Source organism: Tympanuchus pallidicinctus, unplaced genomic scaffold, assembly GCF_026119805.1.
Source record: "Tympanuchus pallidicinctus isolate F22 unplaced genomic scaffold, pur_lepc_1.0 scaffold4, whole genome shotgun sequence".
NCBI lineage: Eukaryota > Metazoa > Chordata > Aves > Galliformes > Phasianidae > Tympanuchus > Tympanuchus pallidicinctus.
The window spans coordinates 42,489,022-42,512,459 of record NW_026294758.1 but is presented as its reverse complement, the minus strand read 5'-3'; the positions used below and the strand labels follow the sequence as shown (position 1 = coordinate 42,512,459).

General features: G+C 41.9%; 1 protein-coding gene across 1 annotated transcript in view; it reads right to left on the bottom strand.

Moving 5' to 3' along the window:
• TTC39B (tetratricopeptide repeat domain 39B) overlaps positions 1 to 12,237 on the bottom strand; it is an 85,913-nt gene extending 73,676 nt beyond the window's left edge. The window contains exon 1 of the mRNA XM_052701117.1: positions 12,114 to 12,237. Coding sequence (XP_052557077.1) covers positions 12,114 to 12,161 — 48 coding nt within the window. The 5' untranslated portion in view covers positions 12,162 to 12,237. The remainder of the gene's footprint in view (positions 1 to 12,113) is intronic.
• Positions 12,238 to 23,438: the final 11,201 nt, after the last annotated feature.

The following is a 23,438-nucleotide window of genomic DNA, read 5'->3' as shown; positions in this document are numbered from 1 at the left end:
TCTCCCCTTATCTCACAACGTAAGTGGCTATTCATCATAGTTGAAAGCAAAAAAAACCAAAACAAGTAAATCTTTAAAAAACTCAAAAGTCTCACACATTTCAGAATGTATAAAACAGAAGGGCACAATGTTACGTCAAACTTCAACTACATGTTGAAAATTAACCTTAACGTGGAACGCAAAAGGAATAGGCAGTGAAGACTGCATCCCAGTAAAGAAAAAAAGGTACATAATACAAATAGCAAGAAAGAGAGTAAGTCATATTGTTCCAAACATAGACTATTTAAAATAAAGATGCTTGCTGATTCTATCGATTTGTAAGGTCTCAAAGAAAAATCCTGTTTACATAACTGTCACTGTATACCTATTACAGATTATTTAGACAAAAGCATCGCTTATTACCAAACACTGGTAATACTGGAATTCCAGAATGCTTATCAATTACTATGCAGTCAACAATTCTAAATAAGTCTCATTACAGAGACACCACTTTGGAATTGCTAACACTCCTTAGAGAGGAATCCAAACTGAAGAACGATCTGCTCATTTTGTATTAAAGATGACTCAGTTTCAGTTTTGTCTGTCTTTATTTCATTAGTTATATGAAACAGATATTAGCACAAGCATCTTAGGTATTAACCTCCCTACCCTCCCTCGGTTAAGCACTTTTTTGGATTACATGGCTGATCAATTATTTGTATAGAATGAAACAGCGGCTTCACAAGAAGCACCAAAAAGTTCTGTTTCATAGTGAAAATTTACTGAAGTGATTATCCTTAAGTGGATCATTTCCTTTAAAAGAAGCCCTTGCTGCAACAACAGTAATTGCAACAACCTATTTGTGATGTTCTTCACATTATATGCAAGCCTCTGTGGATATCTTCTAATTCACCATTAGCACAGAGTGCAGTAACAAAGCAGCAAAGGTTTAGAAAACATTATCTAGAGTTGAAGATCTAGTCTGCATAGGACTAAAGCAATGACTTTCATCCAGTGCACAACCTGTTCCCCTGATGAAAGAAAAAGAGACCACCTTCCATCTCCCCTAGAAATTAGAGTAATGAAAAATGAGAGACCATCTTAAAGGGATTTAATTTCCTTACTAGTATAAAACTAACAAATCAGTAGCTGTTTTATACACACATTCTGAAAACTCCATTCTGTTTTTACTAGAATCAGAGCAAGACAAACAAAAGCCTGCCACGAAAACACAGTGTCACAACCAGAACATGTATCACATTAAATTACGCTGAGAAGAATCAGATCTTGACTCAACTGAACAGAAAGCTGAAGGTTTTTTAGGCTACCTAAGGGAAAGTACAAAGTTTGCACCCAAGTGTACCAGTTCATCTGAATTTATGAAGGTAACTCTGCTTCAACCAATATTGTAAGTAACACATGCTTTCAAATTACACTAATAAAAATTAAGAGTTAATCTACTAAGGGACCTCTGAAGTTTTGCTGGTGTGACATATGTCTGTGACTTTGCTTCTTAAGTCAAAATTCCCTCTACATTAACTCTTCATCCAGAATGATCCCCAGGCAGAGCTTGCTTATTTCCTCAGGCATTAAAAGAAAGCTACAGCATCCAGAAAAAAAAAAAATACACCGATGCACCGAATTTAGCACACATTTTCTCACAGAGAAGTCACACCATCCATTTACGTACTGAGCTCTGTCAAAGACAGTTTTCTCTATCACACACACATACAGTACAGCTTACTGATGTCATTTAAAGCAACTTAAAGCCTTCAGAAGTTTTACAAGGAATGTAATAATGACAGAAGGAACATACAATTGCTGCAATCGACAGTTTGGCCCAAAGGATTGTTAACATCACATTAGGAGTACAGTTACACTTACAGTATGCCGGTGTGATTAGGACACTGCTCAGATACACTTTCCCTCCTTCAGTACTTTTACACTTCTCTGTAATACTAAGCACCTACTCAGGGAAAGTCCACAAACTGGCTCCTTCACAAGTTCACACAGCAGTAAATGGCTGGTGAATTGGACTGGGATGACTCACGCAACAGAAAAGGAACCCCCACAACTGCATAGTCCAGTCTAAAGCACTGAAGTTCTACAACTTCTTCCAACAGCATTCAGGCATGTACCACAGAAATGACAGACCCATTAGACAAAGCATAGGATATTTCTTAACTATGGAACGTGTAGATAGACAACTAGCTACTACAGGCTGGCAGTGAACTATTCATGTCACATCTGACCTCTGCCCATTGCTGATATTCATATTCATTTTCACTTTAGCATGTGGTTGTCATACACCATGAAAGTTTTTATGACTTTGTGGTTACTGTTATAAATGTTTTTGAAATCTCACATGACTTTAGTTAACTCACCTGCATGATCAAAAGTGACTAAATTATACCATGATGTATACTCTAACCAGATATATAAATCACAAAATACAATATAAGTTTTGTCCTTTGTAGGTAGCATAATGTTATGTGCTTTACTGCCACTATAGCACCAGCCAATGCTAACTATAATTTTGTGTTCAATTACTGATGGCTGGGCAATGAGCAGATTGAGAGCAGCCTTGTGGAGAAGGACTTGGTGCTAGGCAGACAGAAAACTGAACATGAACTGACAACGTGCAATTGAAGCTCAGAAAGCCAGCCATATCTGGAGCTGCATCAAAAGAAGCGTAGCTAGCCAAGTTAGAGGAGGCAATTCTTCCCCTTTACTGTCTTATGAGATGCTACTTGCAGTACTGCCTTCACCTCTGTGACTCCCAGCAGGCAATTCTTCCCCTTTACTGTCTTATGGGATGCTACTTGCAGTACTGCCTTCACCTCTGTGACTCCCAGCATAAGGAAAATGCAGTGCAGCTCTAGAGGAGGCTACAAGGATGACCAGAGAGCTAGAGCAGCTCTCCTGAGGACAGGTTGAGACAGGTGCTTGTTCACTCAGGAGAAGAGAAAGTTTTGGGGAGAAATTATTGCAGACTTCTTGTACCTAAAGGAAGTCTACAGTATAGAGGGGGATGCACTATTCATCAGGAAGTGCTGCGATAGACAAAGGTAACGGTTTTAAGCTAAAAGTAGGTAAATTCAGACTACAGATTACAAAGAAATTCTTCACTTTGAGGGTGCAAATGCATTAGAACAGGTTGCCCAAAGAAGCAACCTTTGCATTACAGAAAGATACTGACGCCCAGGTAGAGAACATGGCTATGGAAGTTCATTACAAAGATGGCCACACACCAAGAGCTAGTACTTCAGTTTATCCTTTTCACACTCTACCTGTCCTTGTAACAGCAAAGTACCTCCACAAACACAAAACAGTCCACAATAGCAAAGCAACCTAGGCACCACGGACGCATGGATGCAGAGCTCTAGAGTCTCTCCAGTAACAACTAGCGTACTTTCCCATGTCACTGAATGAACTTAAGAGGACGATAAAAATTCCACCAAAATAGTGAAACAGACTTCAAGACAGCCTAACACAATCTTTTTTTTTATTTGGACTTCAACATTCATTTCGTGCTGACTCACTGAGAAGTATGTTTGCTCTGAAATTTAGATACCCAACTAGTACTTTCTGATGTAATCAGCATGACTCAATCTACCATAAAAATAGTTCAGTTTAGAGTCACAGAATACCCTGTGCTGGAAGAAACCCATAAGGGTCATCACGTCTAATTCCTGATTCCCAAAGGGTAACCTAAGAGTTAAATCATACCTAGGGACATTATCCAAATGCTTCTTGAACACAAACAGGCCGGAGGCTGCGATCACTTCCACAGGGAGCTTGTTTCCTGTTTGATCACCTCAGTGAAGAACTTCTTAACGACCAATGTGAACTTCCCCAATGCAACAGTATGACATTCCTTCACATCCTGTCACCAGAGTGATCAGCACATCCCTCTCCACTCCCCACCATAATACAGCTGGTAAGTGATGACTTCAGTACACTCTATCTACTCCAAGCAGAAAAAAAACAAAAACACAAGAATCCTCAGTTACTTCTCATAAGTCATGCGCTTTCACCATTTTTGTTGCTTTCCTTTCTACACATTCCACATATTTTTCTGTTTTTAATAATTCCTTTAACACATTCTACACATTTCTTGTATCCTCCTTACAGTGAGGAACACAAAACTACACACACTACTAGAAGGAAGGCTGCACCACTGCTGAGCACAATGGGACAGTCGCTTATTTTAACCAGCTAGCTATACTGCACTTGATACACTTCAGAATAAGGTTGGACATTTTGGTCACCTGTGCATGTTGCTGAATCGTACTGACCTTACCATCTACCAAAACTCCCTAAAGCCCTCTGTGCAAGTCTACATTCCAACCACTTGTCCCCTAACCAATAAGTGCATCCAGGATTGCACTGTCCTAGGTGCAAAATCCAGCATTTGTTCTTGTTCAATTTCATGCTCTTGGTGACTGCTGAGCACTCCAATCTAACAAGATCTCTCTGTAACACCTCACTATCCCAAAGGTACGGACGGCTCCTACATCAGTATTATCTGCGAGCTTCATTCTTACACATTTAACTCTTACGTCCAGTTCACAGAAAAAATAAATAAATAAATAAAGAGGGAGAGAAATGCTCTCAAATTAAGCCTTGGTGAACAGCACTAGTGACTGATGGAGTCTAACATTATCCCATCTACCACCTTTTGAACCTGACCCTCTGGCTAAATGCACAGTATACTTTCCAGCTTTAAACTGAGCATCTTGTTCTGAAAAGTACCATGACAGATAACTTGATATATATATATATATATATATATCAAGTTAGTAATGCATGATCTTCCCTTTAGGAACTCATGACGGTATTGACAAATGACTGCATAGCCTTTCTAGCTCTTTTCAGTAATTCCAAAAACAACCTGCTCCATAATTTTGTAAGGCACTGAAGAGAGACTGACAGGCTACCAAAACTTCTTTCTTGCCTTTCTTGAAAGCTAGAATAACATTAGCTATTTTCCAGTCACCTGGGTCATCTTTAGACTCTAAAGACTGATGATAAATAAGAGATATCTTGATAGAGGGAGGTACAGCTATATATAGCTGTTTTTAATACAGATGATATTAAAAGACACAGACACTGAGCTTTCCTAAGACTTTAAAGAAATTTTGCTTAAGTTCAGTAGAGTGTAACTTAATAGAGTCAGCTACTCCACTGGTGTCAGGCAACAGTACATAGGCAGACACATTTAATGGGATTTTCCAGAGTTGTACAGATGAAGACTCTTAGTATGAAAAGCATGTACGAAGCATAGATTAAGATATTCTTTAATTCTAGGCTTACACCAATGGATCTCGTATTGAAGCTTCTGTTCTCATCCAAGTTACACACTTAAGGTTAGCTGTATCATATATATAGCTATATGATATATATATTTAGCTATGTATATTTATAGCTAATATTTTTTAGCTATATATATCATACAGTATTGCTCCCTTCAAAGCCATTACTTGCAACAATTTCCATGACAGAGCATTGTCTCCCGAAACTAAAACGGGAGATAACTTCTGTAAAGAACACGCAGTACTTGAGATTTATGGCATATTTCCTCAGCGCTTTCTAGCCAGGTGAACTTCAGAAACCCAAATATCCTTCCAAATTTGCGTCATCTAAAAGGCCTCTTTTCCAAAGCCATAAATGGTAGTTCTACATCTCTACAGAATATTTAGCAGCACACTTAGCTTTTGCCACATAATCTTAGAGTAGTCATTTAAACAGTGAATTCACATTTTTACATTATTTTTTCACATTATTTAAAGGAAACTGAATGAAAGCTGGAAGCTTAAAAACTTGGCAGAACAGATACAAAGGGAAAAAAAGCACCATCACACCAAAAAAACATTTTGTTTAGCTGGCTCTCCCACTGGATTGGTAAACAAGTGTCGTAAGGGAAACAATCTAGATAAATGTTTTTTTTTCCTAGTCTATCAGTTCTTGATGAAAATAAACACCAGTAGGTCTTCACCTTTATAACCAAAATTCCTTTATAACCAAAATTCCTTCAGCATAGAACTACTAAGGCTATTTCTTTCTACTGGTCACCTGTTATTGGTTATGGACAGGTGTTACTCGTCACCTCTTAAGCATTACACTTCTCAGAACCTACAGTACTCTCAGCACATGCCAAAGACAAATGCCTTCAGAATTAGTTTCTACAAAAACATTCTGTTTTCTTGAACGTTCTTAAAAAAGAATTTCTTGAAGGCAAGAATGTGCACAATTCCAGATCCTGGGAAGAAACCAAAGCACTGCTATACTCAAACACTAGCTCATAAAGGTTTTTTTATTATTCTATTGCACAGTGAATACATAAGGGAAGTGGAATAAAAACACAATGCACTCACCACATCATGACAGAAGATCACTGCAACTAAGGTTGGAGGTATCAGATTATCTTGACGTGCATGCGGTAACAACATCACTTCTCTGACTTCAGAAAAAGACACCAGGTAGATCTTTACTTCTTGCTTTTAGCACCTGGTATCTGGGAATAAATCCACAGCTCTGTGACACTTACTTATTGCTAACTTACCTAAAGTGTTTTTGACCCTGAGAGGGCTTAGAAAAGCACAAAAAATTTTTAGCACTTAACACAGACTTCTCACCTGTTTTAGACCTGTTTCTCTATGCAGGCACCTCACCAACCACAGCACAAGATTACTGGATAGATGTAGGCTACAATCTAAACATGTATCAACAGCAGCATAGGCTCATCTCTAAAAGCAGAGTCTCAAATCCTGTCTGACATCGTTCACTTATCAGAAAGAGATTAGTGCTTCACTATTTCTCCTCCTTGAAGTATAACATTCTTCCTATTAATCCAGAAGTAACAGTGATCACGAAAATCACTGCCCACCAAATGGATGTGGTCTCCCAGCCTGTGTTCCTGATGTCAGTCCGCTGTCCTCATGCCACATAAGAAGTGAAAGTAGCATTATTTATTTGAAGCTTTCCTTGCTACACATTGGCAAAATCAGGCTTCCACAAAATCCTAATTCTCACACAGATTTACTCAACAACAAGCAGCAATATTGTATTTTCCCTAAGTTTCTGTAAAGTAGAACTGTCTAATGTAGTGATGGAGAACTCTTAGCTACAGTTACCAAAACAGCCATACTTGTAATATAGATAACTCCATTACTCAAAGTAAAGTAAATGCTCCCTTAAAAATAAAAATAAAAATCTTAGATGCCATTTTCCACAATAATATAGTAATAGTTCAATATACAAAAAGAAAAGCAAATGTTCAGCAATAACTATCACCTTTTATTCAGCTTTTTTCCCCCCACCTCAATAGATATAGCAAATATTTCCCTATTAAAAAAAAAAAATTAGACAAAAGTAAAGGCAAATTGTAACAGATTGAAACAGTCTCACAGGTATTTAGCTTCCACAAAAGTTCAGCTTTGCTTCTGTAAGATGCATCCTGAGCTTCCCGTATCATGGCAGCCTGTAATATTTTCCTTAGTGTTCCCATTGAAGAAATCTCCAGCTTACTGAATAACATAGCTATCTTGAAACCACACATTCAGCCATGTTTGCTCCCTCAGCAGACCTTACTACTTGTAGAAGCAATGTGCACACAGGCAGTGAGCAATAAACCAGGCTTTACTGATGTAAACCATTAACCACTATAACCACACTTCCTCTCATATAGCTCTCTCTGAGAAGACAACCAATCAGAGTGAGCATTAAATAAGAATATTTAACTGGAACACGTTACATGTGCTTCCTTTGCCTCCCCAGGAAACGAACGAAGACTTAAAGTCACAGTTTCTTCAAGTTTGTTTGCTGTTAAAGGGGCTCAAAGAGCAAAGCAAGGAAGCCAACAAGAACACAGAAAAATGCAAAGAAAAATCATTTGCCATCTCAGAACAGTACCAATAGTTGGTAATAGAAAATTGAAGTACACATTTTGAGTGTATTATTACACTATCAAAATATTACAAGAAAAAAAAAATAATGTCTCTCAACAAGTGCATCCATGGGTAAAATAGCCTCCTGTCAAGGTCATGGCATATTTTATTTAAAATAAAGAACCTTTGGACTTCAGAAACAGAAAGAGAAGCCTTATTTATTTAGGAAGAAACTATTATACTTGCTTGGCTTTCCCTTGGTTCTTTTCTTATCTGCACTCCTAGAAAAGCCTGTCCCTCAGCTCAGATGTTGATGTGCTATGGAAGTCAGAGAGGCCAAAAGAGGAACAGGAGAAACAGCTGAGCACATGCCAAACAACTAGCCTTAGACTATGCTGAAAAAAGAAGTCCAAATTGCAAGTCTTCAGCAAGATCTACTTTTTAAGCTTACCGGATTTGTATGTTTCATCTCTTTGACAGAAACCATCCTTCAGGAAAGGAAATGCCTTCATTACCCCTTCTTAGCTCCTTCTGACAAAACTTTCCATTTCAAGAGAAGAAAATGTGCCCTATCAGCTTGCTCCAGCTCCCCAGGAGGAAGAGGAGGAGGGCAGCTACCCTCATTTCTCCCTATTGGCATTCTTTTTCCAGGTTAGAATTACCATCCAAAGCAGCAAAAAGTTTTCAGAGTAAAAACACAGCACTGTAGGCTTCTTTAACATGAAGTACATTGCGATATTAGGTTACTGGTGAAAACAAGGACTCTACAACTGTGATTACGAGTGCCATAGCCGCAGCAGCTGTGAATAAAAAGCTTTGAGTACTTAAACAGAGTACTGGGGAATACTAAACACCTCTTAGATTAAAGAATACCAGTTCTGAAGACACTTGTTTCATGCTGAACTGAGTTCAGAAGATAAACTGCCCAGGCTTGTAAAGCCAGCCTGCATAGTATTGCTCTAGCTTGGGCAATTCAAGAGAGTACAGCATGCATCATCAAATCTCCATTACACAAATTTTCTTTAACAGGTTAGGCTAGTGCTGAGGCACACATTAGCTGAATTGACCAACCTGTCCTTAATACAGGCCTTAGAGTTAACCACAGCAAGGGCACAATCACTTGCAGATCCCTCCCTAATCCTTAGCCTAGCTGGCTGTGACCAAACAAGACTTTCCCGTAGCACACAAACACTTCTTGAGCATGATCCTTTTTGTCTGGCCACAACCCTCACAGGCACAAAGGCCAAGGATGGGTTTGTTGGTTTGTTTTTTCTTAATGCATAGGGAATCCCCAAGTAACCAATTAAGCTGGCTTTAAGACTTTGAAAAACCAGGGCAGCACAGAGTGAACTTAATGGGAAGCAGATCTGGCCCACTATTTTAAGTAATCTTTAGACAGTTGAGGGGGGGAGAAGGGGAAGGCTTAAAGTTTTGCTTGAAGATTGCTGTGGCCAGGAATATTATTTTGCCCCTAAGCACATCTGTCCTAGATTTGCAACCTGTTCCAGAAGAATACAGATACGAATACTTTTAAAACAGAAATTCAATGGTAATAGCTCTTGACGCACATACAACATATGCTCTGAGTTCACAACTAGACACATAATCGGTGGACACTTTCATTCTGGTAACACAGCAGCCAGGAAAATAAATCCTGGTAGAGGAACATTACACACACTTGTAGCACCCTGAAATCATCGCACAGGAAAATCCTGAGTCTGACAACCATTTGTTTTCACCAGATGAGCATACTCACAACACTGTCACATTCATACAGCTTCTTGGGCTTATGTCTTCAATGCCAGTTGGCAACCAAGACCTAAACTACTAGGCTTGCATAGTTTGGGGGGAATTAAACAAAGGCATACAGTTCATAGTACTTCCTTTTAATGCACAGTGGAAAGCCAGAGCTGAAGGACGAGGCATAAATCGGCAAAAAAGAAAACAAATATAAATATGAGTCTGGCATTTCCTTGAGCTACAAGGAAGCATAAGAAAAACCACAGCTCGTATCATCACAGACTTCAGTAGTGAATAGCTAAATTGCACCACTAAGTCTGGACTTCAGAACAGTCGTCTTAGTTGAGACCTAGTTAGGTTCCCTGTAGGCAGGAAACAACTTCAAGAACATCTTTTTTCAAAGCTTCAGGGATGAACAAGTATTTCCAAGTACTTTCAGAGGAAAAATCCTTCGTTAAGATCTATATGCATACAGCAGTAAGTAAGTTAAAGAATAAATAGCTCATATCCTTCATGTTCCATGTAAACATTATTAAGAAGCACACTGCTTTCACAAACATAACTAGCACTAACATTCCCCATTAAAACACAAATTTTAATACCTAATTAAAAAAAATAACACAAATGTGCATAAAAACAACTAGCTCATATCTGAACTGCAGAACATCAAGCTTAATAGTGAAGGCTGGTGAACCTGTAGACATAAGATGCCAGTGGTACGGGTAAGTTTTGTCACAGAAACGACCATCTCCACGATAAAGCCAGCACCTGCCCTTTCTCTTTGAACTTTCAGATTCTACCAGCAAAACATTCAAGTACTCACTCCATTACCTATTCACAACTCTCTCAGACACCAGCAGATCACGCACAAGTCTCTACAGAGAACATGAGCTCTTTAGAGCTCATCTGGAAAAAGTCTGTGTGCTTTCTGCATACTATTCCTTACATACAGCTTTTTCTAGGTGCTTTTATATTTTTTACATGCTTTCATAAGGATGTCCTTTTTTTCCTCTAAGAGATAGAGTATACTGATACTTGGCAGCAAACTGAACAATATTCAAACAATACACAGTGCTTATGCAGGACAGTTGTACTACAGCTAAATTGCTAACTACCTGTTCTACCAACTGTGAATTCCAACTTCTTGCTTACTGACAGCAGCAGGAGTTGATTAATAACCTGTTCCCACCAGTACTTACTCACTCCTTACACTGGAAACAAACCTTAGCCTTGCAGAAATCACAGCCTCTACTCAGCTCCCTATGATTTTGCAATGATTCACTCCAACACACAATGAGATAAAAGCATTTCGCATTATCTCTCCACACGACAGAGTTAAGAAGTACCAACTTTCACAGCCTGCCCTAAGGTGCTGGCGCTGGCATATCCGCACCTTCCAACTGAGGAAAGGAAGAAGCTGGTTTTCTACTGTCTCATCCAAGAACAACTCTGCAGCTGCCAAATACAGAACACCAGCAACGTGCAGAACCATACAGCAACCCAGTCCTATACTTTCACGCATTTCTCAGATGCTCTGTTATACAGGTGTATGCCCTACCTCAGCAATGGGGCACTGGCACGTGTTCAATTTAAAAACTCACCCTAGCATGGCCTTTAAAAACAGAAAGAAAAGGAAAAAAAAAAAAAAAAGACGGGATAAAATCTGCTATGTGATTCATAAATTTCCTACATCTAAGTTCAGCAGGAGCCGTGCCTTACAAACCCTTTTTGAAAGAGCTACTGAGCATAAGCAACACGTAAAGCAGCGCTTTAAGCGCACGCCGCCAGAAGCCGGGTCAGCACCGCAACGCGCGCCCCCTTCCCTGCGAGAGCCGCTCCTTCTGGAGCAGCCCGCACTCGCCGGGTGACACACAGCCACACCGCCGACAGCCGCACGACGCAGCCACTGCATCCCTCCGGCTGAGAGGGCACCAAAAAGGAAACGTTCGGGCAGCGCTGTTCAGACGCGAGGCTTGCCGCTCGTACTTTGCACCGGGCAACAGCGGAAGGGTGCCCGCCAGTCGCAGCGGGCTGCAGCCCACACCTGCCCTGCCCTGCGCTGCCCGCGCGGCTCCCCGGCCCGCCCTCCACGCGGGGCCTACAGGGCAGCACCGCATCTTCCGGGACGGCCGCTCCCGGCGGCGGAGCCCGGGGCACCTGCCGGCCCGCCCGCCTCTCCCCGCCGTCGCCGGACAGGCGATACCGCGCGGCGCCGACTCGGAGCTGAGTCAAAAAGGGAAGGGGGAAAAGAAGGGGGAAAAAAAAAAAAGAAGAGGAAAGGAAAGGCGCGGGCCGGCGGCCGCTCGCTGTGCGGCAGGGGAAGGGGCCGCCCGCGCCGCAACTTTCCTCAACTCCCGGCTCGCCCTCTCCCCGACGGCGGCCGGGCCGAGCCGGCTGCGGAACGCGGCGGCCGCGGCGCGGGGTGAGCGGGATGCGGGCGGGCAGGCCCGGCCTGCGCTGCCCCCGCCGACGCGTCGCCAGGGCCCGAGCGCTGCCCGCCGTTACCTCCTCCCCGCCGCCGCTCTCCTCCGTGCCGTTTCCGACGCTCGCCATGTTCCCGCTCCGCCGCCCGCCGCTCCGGGATGAACGCGGCCGCCGCGCCCCGTCCCGCTCCCCGCCGCCGAGTCCCCGCCTCTCGTTCTTCCCGGCCGCCCCCGCTCCGCCCTGTCCGGCCCCGCCGCCTGCCGCCTGTCCCGGCCGTCCGGCCCGCGAGGAGCAGCGCTCGCTTCCTCCTCCCCGACCGCCACACAACTCCGGTGTCCGCGCCCCCTCGTTTGCATCGCAGGCCCCGCCCCGGGCAACGAGCCGGGTCCTGCGGCCGCGAGGCGCTGCCCGGCTCTGCCCCGGGAAGCGGGGGGGCAGCGGCGCCCCTGGCGGCGGGGCCCGAGTACGGCGAGTTTGGCCGCCGCACGCTCCGATGGGGTTTTGCAGCGAAGCTCAGATGGAGCCTCAGTTGCCGGCGGCCCCGTCAGCGAGCCTGCTCGGTGCTGGTCCCCGGGCACCCAGGGCGGCAGCTGCCTCAGTGAGAGCTAACTTCTGCCCGCCGTTTCATGGTGAGAGCATCCGTGAGGTTTCCATCTCAGGGAAACGCATTTCCTGGTCTGCCTCGCGGCAAGGAGGTCTGTCAGGACAACGCTTCAGTACTTGGCTTTCCAGGAAAGCTGAGCTCCATCACAAGCCATCCCGAGGCCCGCTCTGTGGGGACATCACATGCCTTCCACCCGCATCACCCAGCCCCACCAACCCACTAGGCATTTCAGTCACTGGAGATGCTGTATAGAGCCTGTCTGTCACCATCCCTGATGGGACGCCGTTATCTGCATCGGTGCCCAGCACTGTGTGATCACTACCATCTGTGCCATGCACCACAAGTGTGAATTCGTCATGGTATCCAGCCACTGACTGCATGGAAAGGAAAGAAGGGCCCATGCTTCTTTGCTTGCTTTGGTCTTCATCTGAGTAGACTTCTTTAGATGGTTTAGTAAGTGTGCTGTGCAGGCAGCATGTTTTCCTCATGCAGGCTGCCGAGTGAGTCTGCTGTCTGTCTGCTCCAGGTATCTGCCACTTGAGATCCTATGGAAACACGCTGCAGTCCTTCAGTGCTGTGACCTGACTCTGCAGAGAGCTGCTTCATCTCCACAGGAGGCTTGTTCTTGAAAAGTTGTTTGCGAAGCAGTTTGTTTTCTGAGAGAAGCACTGCTCCCTTCCCTCTGCCTCCTCTTGAAAGCAAGGGGAGTCGTTCACAGTATTGTAATGTTCCTCTCTGAAAATCTGTCTGCTTTTGCTTTCACCTTTTCTGCCAGCTGACAAGTTCTACTAATAAAATAGTTGATAAAGTGCCCCGTTTCAGTTTCCTGTAAGTTACATCTTTGTTACAGCCTCTAAAATAAAGTTTTTATATACCAACTTCGATTAGAATCAGAGAGAGATTAAGAAAGGCAACTGAACAGATTCAGCTCAACAGGAGGGAAAGCTTTTTGCCAGACTGAAGATTACAGTCAAGACATAAGCAAGTTTGCTTAGTATAATGACATTGCACTATAAGCTTTCAGTGTAGGCTAGGAAATGTCCCTATTAGTCTTATTTAGATACACTTCTGCTGTACCTGCTCTTCTATTTTTACCCAGCCTGGGTAGGTAAAGAGGGAAGAGAAGGCACACGTGAGTGCATTCCTCTGCTCTGCAAGACAGCACTCTTCGCAAGTAAGGTGTTACTGACACACTGTTCTCTTATGTTCTGATTGCACCAATATGAATTTCTTCACTGACAGCTTACTGGAAGATGCTCCAGGGTTGTTACACACCTCTCCAGGACTGATCCGAAACATACCAGAAGTGTTTATGGTGCAGATGCAGCAGACAGGCCCACACATGTCTTCTGTTTGATTCACAGCTTAACACTGCCCACGCAGCTCCACCTAAAACTCATGTTACCATTACACCATGGTTCTACATCATTCACCACAATTACACAGGTTATCATCTTCTGTTAAAGACATGACTCTGTTTCTATTCTCCAGCTGTACATTCAAGATGTCTTTTGTTTGGAGAAGACTTTAGCTTTGTAAAAAGCAGCTTTTAACTACTATTACTGTATAACAGAATATTAAGTGCTACAGAGTGTATGAGTAAGGTAGTTAATGCATAAGATCTCCAAGTGCTGGGAGCTTGGTCCTTGAAGGCAAGAACCGCTTGCATACACTGTGCTATAACCTTTGCTCACATAGCTAATTAGGCATATGCTAAACGATCATGGTAGAGATAGCTACATCATATCATTCCCAACACAGGTATCTGAGGCACGAAGAATACTACTGAAGTCTGAATATAGGCCCTATATGCGAAAGAGGCATTATTGAGTTTTGCTTGGTCTTTGACAAGCTGCTACTGGGCACACATCCATTGGAGTCATTGTTGTAATAGTCAGAAGGGTATCTCAGAGCCCTCAGATTGGCTTTAATCAGTTTTATTACGCTTCCTCTTGACACTTGAAATCTAATCTCTGAAGAAAAGTCTTGAAAATTCATTTTTCTTGTATGTTTTCATTAGTGAAAGGCCAAAAAACAACCACAAACCACCAAAAAACACTTCTGAACTTCTCAGCTGTATAGACAAGAATTGTCAGGTCTTATTAATAGCTCTTAATCCCCTGAAATGAAAAGCATGTTGCAGTTCCCAGGCAGCTAATGTTTCCACACATTTGAATGCAGGTATCTTTGCAGCAAGAATTAGGAAGATCATGAGCTGATTGCTAATCTTTCAGGTAAAATTCCAGTAGACTTGTTGAAATGATTTAATTGAGATCTGGCAGAAAAGTTGAGCCCTTAAGACACCATTGCTCTTCCCCTGGCAAACAATATAGAATTCTCAACGAACAGAAGCCTATATACATGTTCCATTATCTTCAGATTCAGCATCTGCATGCTGCTGTGCTAATGCTGCTTACATGCTGGATAGCTCTGTTTGTATTTCCTTCTGCAGCACAGCACTGGAAATTTGCCTGATTATAAGAATTTGCTGAACAATGAGAGGGAAAAAATTATTTTTTAAGCTTCTGTAATAAATACAGAGATCCAAAAGGATTAAACGTCCTATTCTACCTCTCATGGACAGATAGTGAAGCTAGATCAGTGAAGCAATTTCAGTGTAAGCACTTGGTACTGATCTAGTTTTCTTGAGTACTGTGCTTAAGAACAGGACTGCCATAAAACAAGTTTAGGAAGTTGCCTTAGTACTCCCACAGCTAATTTCCAGTAGGATTAGACTGTCTCAAAATCTCCTAAATAGAAGAACTTTAGATATTCATGAAGGAATTAGCAGGTGCCTGATGGAGGTATGGCAAGTGAGCAAGACAGAAACTAAATCCCACCTAGTTCTGGAAGTATCATTTCATGAACTAGCAATTAAAGCAGTTGATTCTCAACTATACAAACTGCATGAGTTTACTCTTATAAATATGCTGCAAAATATTTGCTGAACTAGTCGGTGGTTTGCAAATGGTATTTCAGAGATCACTACAGCAACATTAGTGACCTCCTTAGAGTTAGAACGAATGAGAGGGTATTGGTGTGTACACATAGCTCTATGAGAAGGCTAGTACTGATAATCAGATTATTTTCTCGTGTGCTGCCCTGCCCCTGCAGCCCCCTCACTCACAGACAGATGTGAATATGCACACACTTGGCTGCTTCCAGCCATCCCTGGAGCAAGAAGTCTCAGATTTTACCTTGATCGCAGTCTCAGTGCTATATTTCCCACAGCCAGCCAAAAGGACAGCTTAGCAAGAAACCGAGTAGCCTACCTTGTTAGTGCAGTAGTCCAAATTACCAGGAAAAACAGTGTCCTCAGAACATTCTTTTTGGTGACAAGCCTCAACTGAACCATGTAAAGATATGAACCAACCAAACCAGCATTTACTTTCTCTGAAAGATATCAAAGATAGCAGCCTCTCCAAGACACTTTTGACAGGAAGATCTGGGAGCATTCAGGTACTACAGAGACTACACAGGGTCGTCAAACAAAACTTGAAGTCTAGGGCTGCTGCACTTGGGAGTAAATGTTTTCTGCCCCCACTAAGCTGCCTCATCTCAATCCTTTTTGTTAGACTTGCTAAGAACTTCTGAAAGTTAAGAATCTTAGCATTATTTCTTTGGTGGGTATATCAGTACGATGGCCTTGTGGTTTTTTTTTTATGTTTAAATACTTAGACTTTCATCTTCCATCAGGGACTTTCAAAGATCCACAATTGTTTCAATCACTCACATTTTTCAGTAATTTAAACTGGTACCCATCTTAATGTCAAAGTAAAGCCACCATTTTCTTCAATCTGATAGCTGTATTTCTCTTCACTCATCATACCAGCAGGTTGCAAATCCTATCCATAGTGGTGAGAAGGTAGATGGAACTGCTTTTAAAATGCCTAGGATTAGAATAGGGTTGATCAAGTACTTATCAGATCTTTTAGCACAAACAGCCTTGAACAATATCCAAAATAAAGTTTTCTCTACTTAGGGAAGTCCTGCCTCTTTTCCAAAGCCAGCACAAGGACAGTAATGCACTTTGGATAAAAAAGTCCAAAGTGGTTTACCTCAGTTATCATACTTTGTTTCTGTGAATATGAAGCAGGTTGTATAAGCTGTTCTCAGTGAAAGCGTAATGCAATCAGTGCACCTAGCTTTCAGGCAGCCTCTAATGCTCTTATCAATGTTACACAAACACTCTTTGCACGCTAGTTTCCTGCAACACTTCCACAGGTGCGTTCTTAACTTAGAAACTATAGCATTGTTTTGTGTACCCCCTTATATCTTTGAGAATCCAAAAGAAAAGAAAAAAAAACAGTAGTTTCGAATGCCTCTCTCCTCTCATTTACAAATAAGGAGGTTGTTGGGTTTTTTGTTGGTTTTTTTTTGTTTGTTTGTTTGGTTTGGTTTTTGTTTTTGTTTTTTGCTATTTCAGCAAGATATTTTATCTCTCTTTCTCCCAGTCTTATATCCATGCTTCTTCTTGTTTAACTTTTACCCCACTTATTTACTTATTTTCATTGGAAGAATCCCAGTAGTTTAGAAGTAATGGGCATGGAAAGGACCTCTGAAAGTGTTCTAATCAACCCTTCATTTTTGTTATGATATGAAAAGCCAGACTAAGTCATATTATTTATTTAGAAAATAAAATTTATTAATGTATTCTCCCTCCCCTTTCAACTAGTGTGATGCCTGATGTTTGCATGGTTTATTGTGGATCACCTCTTGCAAAATACCTTGTTAAATAAACTTTTAAAGATGTTTTTGTATCACTGCAATTTAATTAGGCTAATTTTTAATTGGTTCGTTTTTGCCTTTTTAACCTCTGGAGCTATTAATGGTTTAAAATGTATTTTGTTCAGTGGTATTTTTATAGCTTCAAAAAATTGAGAAGTTTTTCCCATAAATTCTTCAGTAGTTACATCTAATGACAACATTGAAATGGTAAACTTACCGAGCTTAATCATGTTTGTATGTCTTTTCTTCGTATCATCTATTATTTTTACCAGAAAAGGCAAAAAGTCCAACTCTACCTCAGAGAAATTTTCTTACCAAAAAAAGTTTTTCTAAGTTATGTTCGCCAGAAAATACATTTTCTCCATTCATTTTGTTGTTCATCCATTGCTCTCAAAACAACATGTTCTGGATTGAAACATCTGAACAGATGGTTGTAATGTGTCCAAATCACCAGGCAGTAAGGATGCCTGAAAGCAACCTCTTTCTTCACCCACCAAAAAGATTCCTCCAAGCAAACCCAAAATGTCATGTATACACAAACATGTTCTTCTTTCCGTAAGTTCAGATTGTATGACTTAAAGCAGAACAACAATTTATAGTTGGCAATTTGTGGAAAGAAAAGAATTGCCTTTCACATTGCAGAAAATACATAACTTTATTTTCTTCGTTGTTTAATTATTTATTCACTTGTGTTTTAATTCCTTTTAGCTCTTGATTCATTGTCCATACCAGGGCTGCAAGTATTTAAGCAAATAGAGGACCTCCAAAACAGATGTGTGTGCTTCCATCCTCTGGCCATGTAGGCTAACATACTCAGAAACTCCTACTATCACAGCCTCTTGTTCAGTGATGAGGTTTTGCTGCTGATTGTATAGGGACTGCTTGTGTTTTGCAGCCACTGACTCAATTCCAGTCAGATATGGAGCTGAAAAAAGGCTGAGATGTGTCTCATTTAGGGACACCACAGAATCACAGAATTGCAGGGTTGGAAGAGCCCCCAAGAGATCATTGAGTCTAGCCCCCTGGTAAAGCAGGTACCCTACAATAAGTCCACTAGTAGGTGTCCAGAAGGGGTCTCGAATATCTCCGTAGAAGGAGACTCCTCAACCTCACTGGGCAGCCGGTTCCAGCACTCCGTCACCCTTATTGCAAAGAAGTTATTTTGCATGTTTGCATGGAACTTCCTATGTTCAAGTTTTAGGCCATTACTCCTCGTCCTATCACTAGCATACCATTGAGAAAAGCCTGGCCTCATCCATTTGCCTCCCACTTCCCTTAAGTCATTTATAAATATTTATCAGATTTGCTCTAAGTCTTCCTTTCCCCAGGCTGTACGGTCTTGGGTTACTCAGTCTTTCCTCATGCAGAACATGCTCCAGGCCTTTCATCATCTTTTTGGCCCTCTGCTGGACTCCTTCTAGGAGATTTCTGAACTGGCAAGCCCAGAGCTGGACACAGTATTCTAAATGTGGCCTCACCAGGGCAGAGTAGAGGGGGAGGATCACCTCCCTCGACCTGCTGGCTATACAACTTTTAATGCATCTCAGGATCCCATTGACCTTCTTGGCCACAAGGGCACACTGCTGGCTGATGATCAATCTGCTGTCTACCAGAACCCCCAGGTCCTTCTCTGCAGAGCTTCTCTGCGGCATGTTGTCCCCTAGCTTATACTGGTGCATGCTATTATTCCTCCTTCGGTGCAAGACTATACATTTGCTCTTATTAAACCTCATCAGGTTCTTCCTTGCCCAACTCTCCAGTCTGTCCAGACCTTGTGGAATAGCAGCACAGCTTTCTGGTGTGTCAGCTATCCTCCCAGTTTTGTATCATCAGCAAATTTGATGAGGGTGAACTCTATCCCTTCATCCAGCTCACTGATGAAAATTTTGAACAAGGCTGGACCTGGGGAACATCGCTGGTTAAGGCCTCTAACCAGACTCTGCACTGCTGATCACAACCCTCTGAGCTCTGCCAGTCAGCTAGTTCTCAATCCACCTCACTGTCCACTCATCTATCCCATACTTTCTAAGTTTCACAATAAGGATGTTGTGGGAGACTTCAGCCTTGCTGAAGTCAAAATAAAAAGCATCCACTGCACTCCCCTCACCTACCCAGCCAGTGATGACACCATAGAAGGCTACTAGGTTGGTCAAGCATGATTTCCCCTTGTTGAATCCATGTTCACTACTACTGATAACCTTCTTTTCTTCCTATTGCTTGGAGAGGGTATCCAGAACAAACATTAACCCAGTTCAGTACATCGTGGCACCATGGCATGTGGCATGTGTGCCAGATGACCCGAGAGTATATTGTTAGAGAGAGTATAGCCTTTGAAGCTTGACTGTGATTTCTGGGTCCAAAATTCCATATTAGCCAATGGAAAGAGTATGGTTTGATAGAAATAATGTGAGTTGTTTTGTTCTTCTAATACTACTAGAGTGAACTGTAGTTATTATTAACATCTTAAGATACTGCTGGTCTCAACAACTATTCCAAGAGTTAGCCCTAAATTTTAGTTGTATTGGTAATTAGTTAATTCAAGCCACCCGTTATTAAGTCCTGAGCTCACAAGATTGAGATCACCAATTTCTCTAAAATGTTTCTATTTAATTCATCAGTTAAGAAGTACAAGGACTCCTCCAAAGGTGTTTTATTTTACTGTGGCAAATGTTAGTGGTATCACAGTAGAGGTTGACCATTCCCAACAGTATTCCATTACATGTTGTTGCCATGTAACAGATGGCAGCAGAGGGACAGTCTGACAAAATGGCATCTGACACAGAATTATGTCTGAAGCAAAGTATGCCTGTTGTATGTCAGTTGCTTTTGCCTTCTCACCACTATATGTAGGATTTTCTACATGCTAGTATGGGGACTGAAGGAAAATACAGCTCATCTATCTGCCTCCCACCTCCCTTCCAAACATTTGTTGCACAGTTGTGTTTCATTTGGACTCCTTGGCACCAAATACCACGGCTTCCGTAATAGCAGCAATTCACATTCTTAGTTTTCTGGCAGTACAAATGGTTGTGCCATGAAAAGGAGTGCAGAATAATACTAAGATTGCTTCAGAAGCTGCAAGCTGACTTCACTTCTATTATGCAGGGATCCACAGAGATTTCATGGTCTTTGCAACGACTACAGAACTTCCCACAAGTCATTTTACCTTTGTTAGATGCAGGCATTGTACATTTTCTGAACACAGATATACAGAAGATGATTTTATTGTCCCAGAGACTATAAAGTAGTAAGAATAGCTGTGCTTTACTTTTTGTTACTTGAAATACAAGTGTGATCTTTAATAATGTCTTATAAAAACTACTCAGTCCTACTTCAATTTTAATTCTGTTTTTCAACAATTATATTCATGGAAAACTTTGGGATTTTAATCTTTTGTATTAATTGCCTTCACAAATATATATGCAGTCTAGAACAAATATTATTGGGCTGTATGATAAATACTGGGGCTATTCCTGGCCCCAGCTTTTGTCAGAAAGACCATTTTCTGGCAGCCTGAAGTCAGGTAATATGGCAAAACTGAGAGTTCCCAAATGGCAAACTAAGATATTTCTGAATCCCCCATGTGTTTGGGAAGGGTTTGGGCCAGGAAACAAATGCTCCCTTACTACTGACAACAGTACTATAGTATTCTTTTCAACTACCAGCAGTGCAACAGTGGATTTGAAGCACTACCTCAGAAAACTGCTAAGTTGCTTACACACTACAATGAAAATGTGTAAACACATATCCAGAGGTAGACACTCAGAGATTGCATAGATGGAGACTGAAAAAAAAAAAAATACACCTTTTTTTAAAGCTAATGCTTGTGGGCAATCTGTTACTGTAAACACAGATGGCTGTGAGACAGAATAGGTCATGTTAAGAAGCTAGACATCTATATGTGCGTTTCCTATTTACCACTGAAACAAGAACTACTTGACAGAAAAACATGTGATGATATTTCTTAAAATATTTTGGATTGGATAATTTTGATTTAAAATACATTGTAGATACATCAAGCTGAAACTTAACAATGGTGTGTCTGATGGCTTCTTTTACTGAATACAGATAAGGACTGCAGATTCAGGTTTTGAAATTTTCTTGTAAAGGTGGAATAGCCGTGGTACATGTGATCAGATTCTTGAGCCAGTAGTTAAGGTCATCAATCATGGAAAATAAGACAGGGCATTGGAATGCAGTCACATGCAAAAAGTTAAATAGATAGGAAGAAGATCGTAGCAGTTAGAAAACTAGTCTGAAACTTGAGTAACTAGTTCTGCTGCCTACCTGTATACAATGGCTGGATGACACTGTGTTAGCTACCAAGTCTTTCCATGCTACAGCCCTGTAAAATGGGAAAACAGCACTGCCTTGCATCAGCAGGGTGTCATTGGTACTCTAATAAATATTTGCTGTACCTCCTTTGATTTCATAATTATCTATACACAGCCTATTTATAAGAGGTCTATATACCTGCAGCACAGCCAACAAAGGCCAGTGGGATTATCTTCAGATTAATTAGTCTTGGTTTATGACTCTGACTGGGAGCTGTGGGCTGGGAGGTGAGGGAAACCACAGTAACTGTCCTGTTTCATCCACAGTCTTACCCTTGTTCATTCAAGCCACAGCAGTAGCTTTAGTAGCAATCAGAAACCTAAGAGAGTCTTAAAAAGTTCACTTTTCTCCTAGGGAGCAACAGTAGCACTTGAACCTATATCCCTGTGCCATAAACATCTAGGACAACTCATTTACTTTGTAGGAATTACACCAAGCCTGGCAAACTAACACAGGGAGCCATCACCTGAGCCTTCCTGTGGCACGAAGTTATTTTCATAGACTTACTGAGTATCCTGAGTTGAAGGGGAACCACAAAGATCATCGAGTCTGCCTCCTGACTCCTCACAGGACCACCCAAATTCAAACTCTCCACCTGAGTGTGTTCCTCAAATGCTTCTTGAACTCCAACCAGCTTGGTGCCATAACTAATCATATTTAATTTGGAAGGGTGACTCTTCAAAATGTGGACTTTAGGGAAGAAAGGAAACAAGTATAAGCCAAAGCAAATCAATCAAACAAACAAAAGCAAAACAAAATAAACCCCACACCACCCTTGATATTCTTCAGGGAAATTCAGGGTGAGTATGAAGTCATTTAGATATGACTGAGGGAGAGGAAAATATCCAAGTATCTCTCAAAACCAAAGACAAACCATGCAGGATGTGAAAACACAGACCTGAGTCCCCTGCTAACCCTGAGTTAGAACAGGGATACGAATCTCCATCTTCCACTTTATGAATTGTGATCTGCTATTCCCATTTAAGTGGTTGTCCATCTTGCTTGTTAGAGATATTCTTCTTTGTATCAAAAATCAATCATGAATATGGTCAGTCAGAAGGTAATGAGAGAATTTGACGTATTCTCTTGCTTGAAATTATATTTGAGTATTCATCTGAGATAGAGCGGGTCTGGTACTGAGAACGCTATTCTAGAAAGATGAGAAGGAAAGCAGAAGTGGAACCTTGAACATGTTCAAATATTATTTTGAACTTGAAAAACAAATGTGTATTTTTCTCACAAAGGAGCCTGTTCCAGAGCCTGACCACCGTAAGGTGAAGAACCTCTTCCTAGCAGCCAGCATGAGCCTCCCTGATGCAGCTCCATGCTGTTCCCCTGGGCTCTGTCACTGTCACAAAGCAGACATCACGCTGCTCCTCCGCTCCCCTTGTGAGGGGCTGTAGCCACCATGAGGGCTCCCCTCAGCCTCCTCTGCTCCGAGCTGAACACACCAAGGCGTTTCAGCCACTCCTCATACATCTTGTCCTCTAGACCCTCCACCACCTTTGCTGCCCTCCCCTGGATGCTCTTTAACACTTTTATGTCCCTCTTATATTGTGGTGCCCCAAACTGCACGTAGTGCTTGAGGTGAGGCTGCACCAACACACAGCAGAGTGGGACAATCCCTGCCCCTGGCAGTGCTGGGCCTGATGTACCCCAAGGGCTGGCAGCCCTGTTGGCTGCCAAGACACATTGCTGACTCAGATTCATCTTGCTATCAACATGAACCCCCAGGTCCC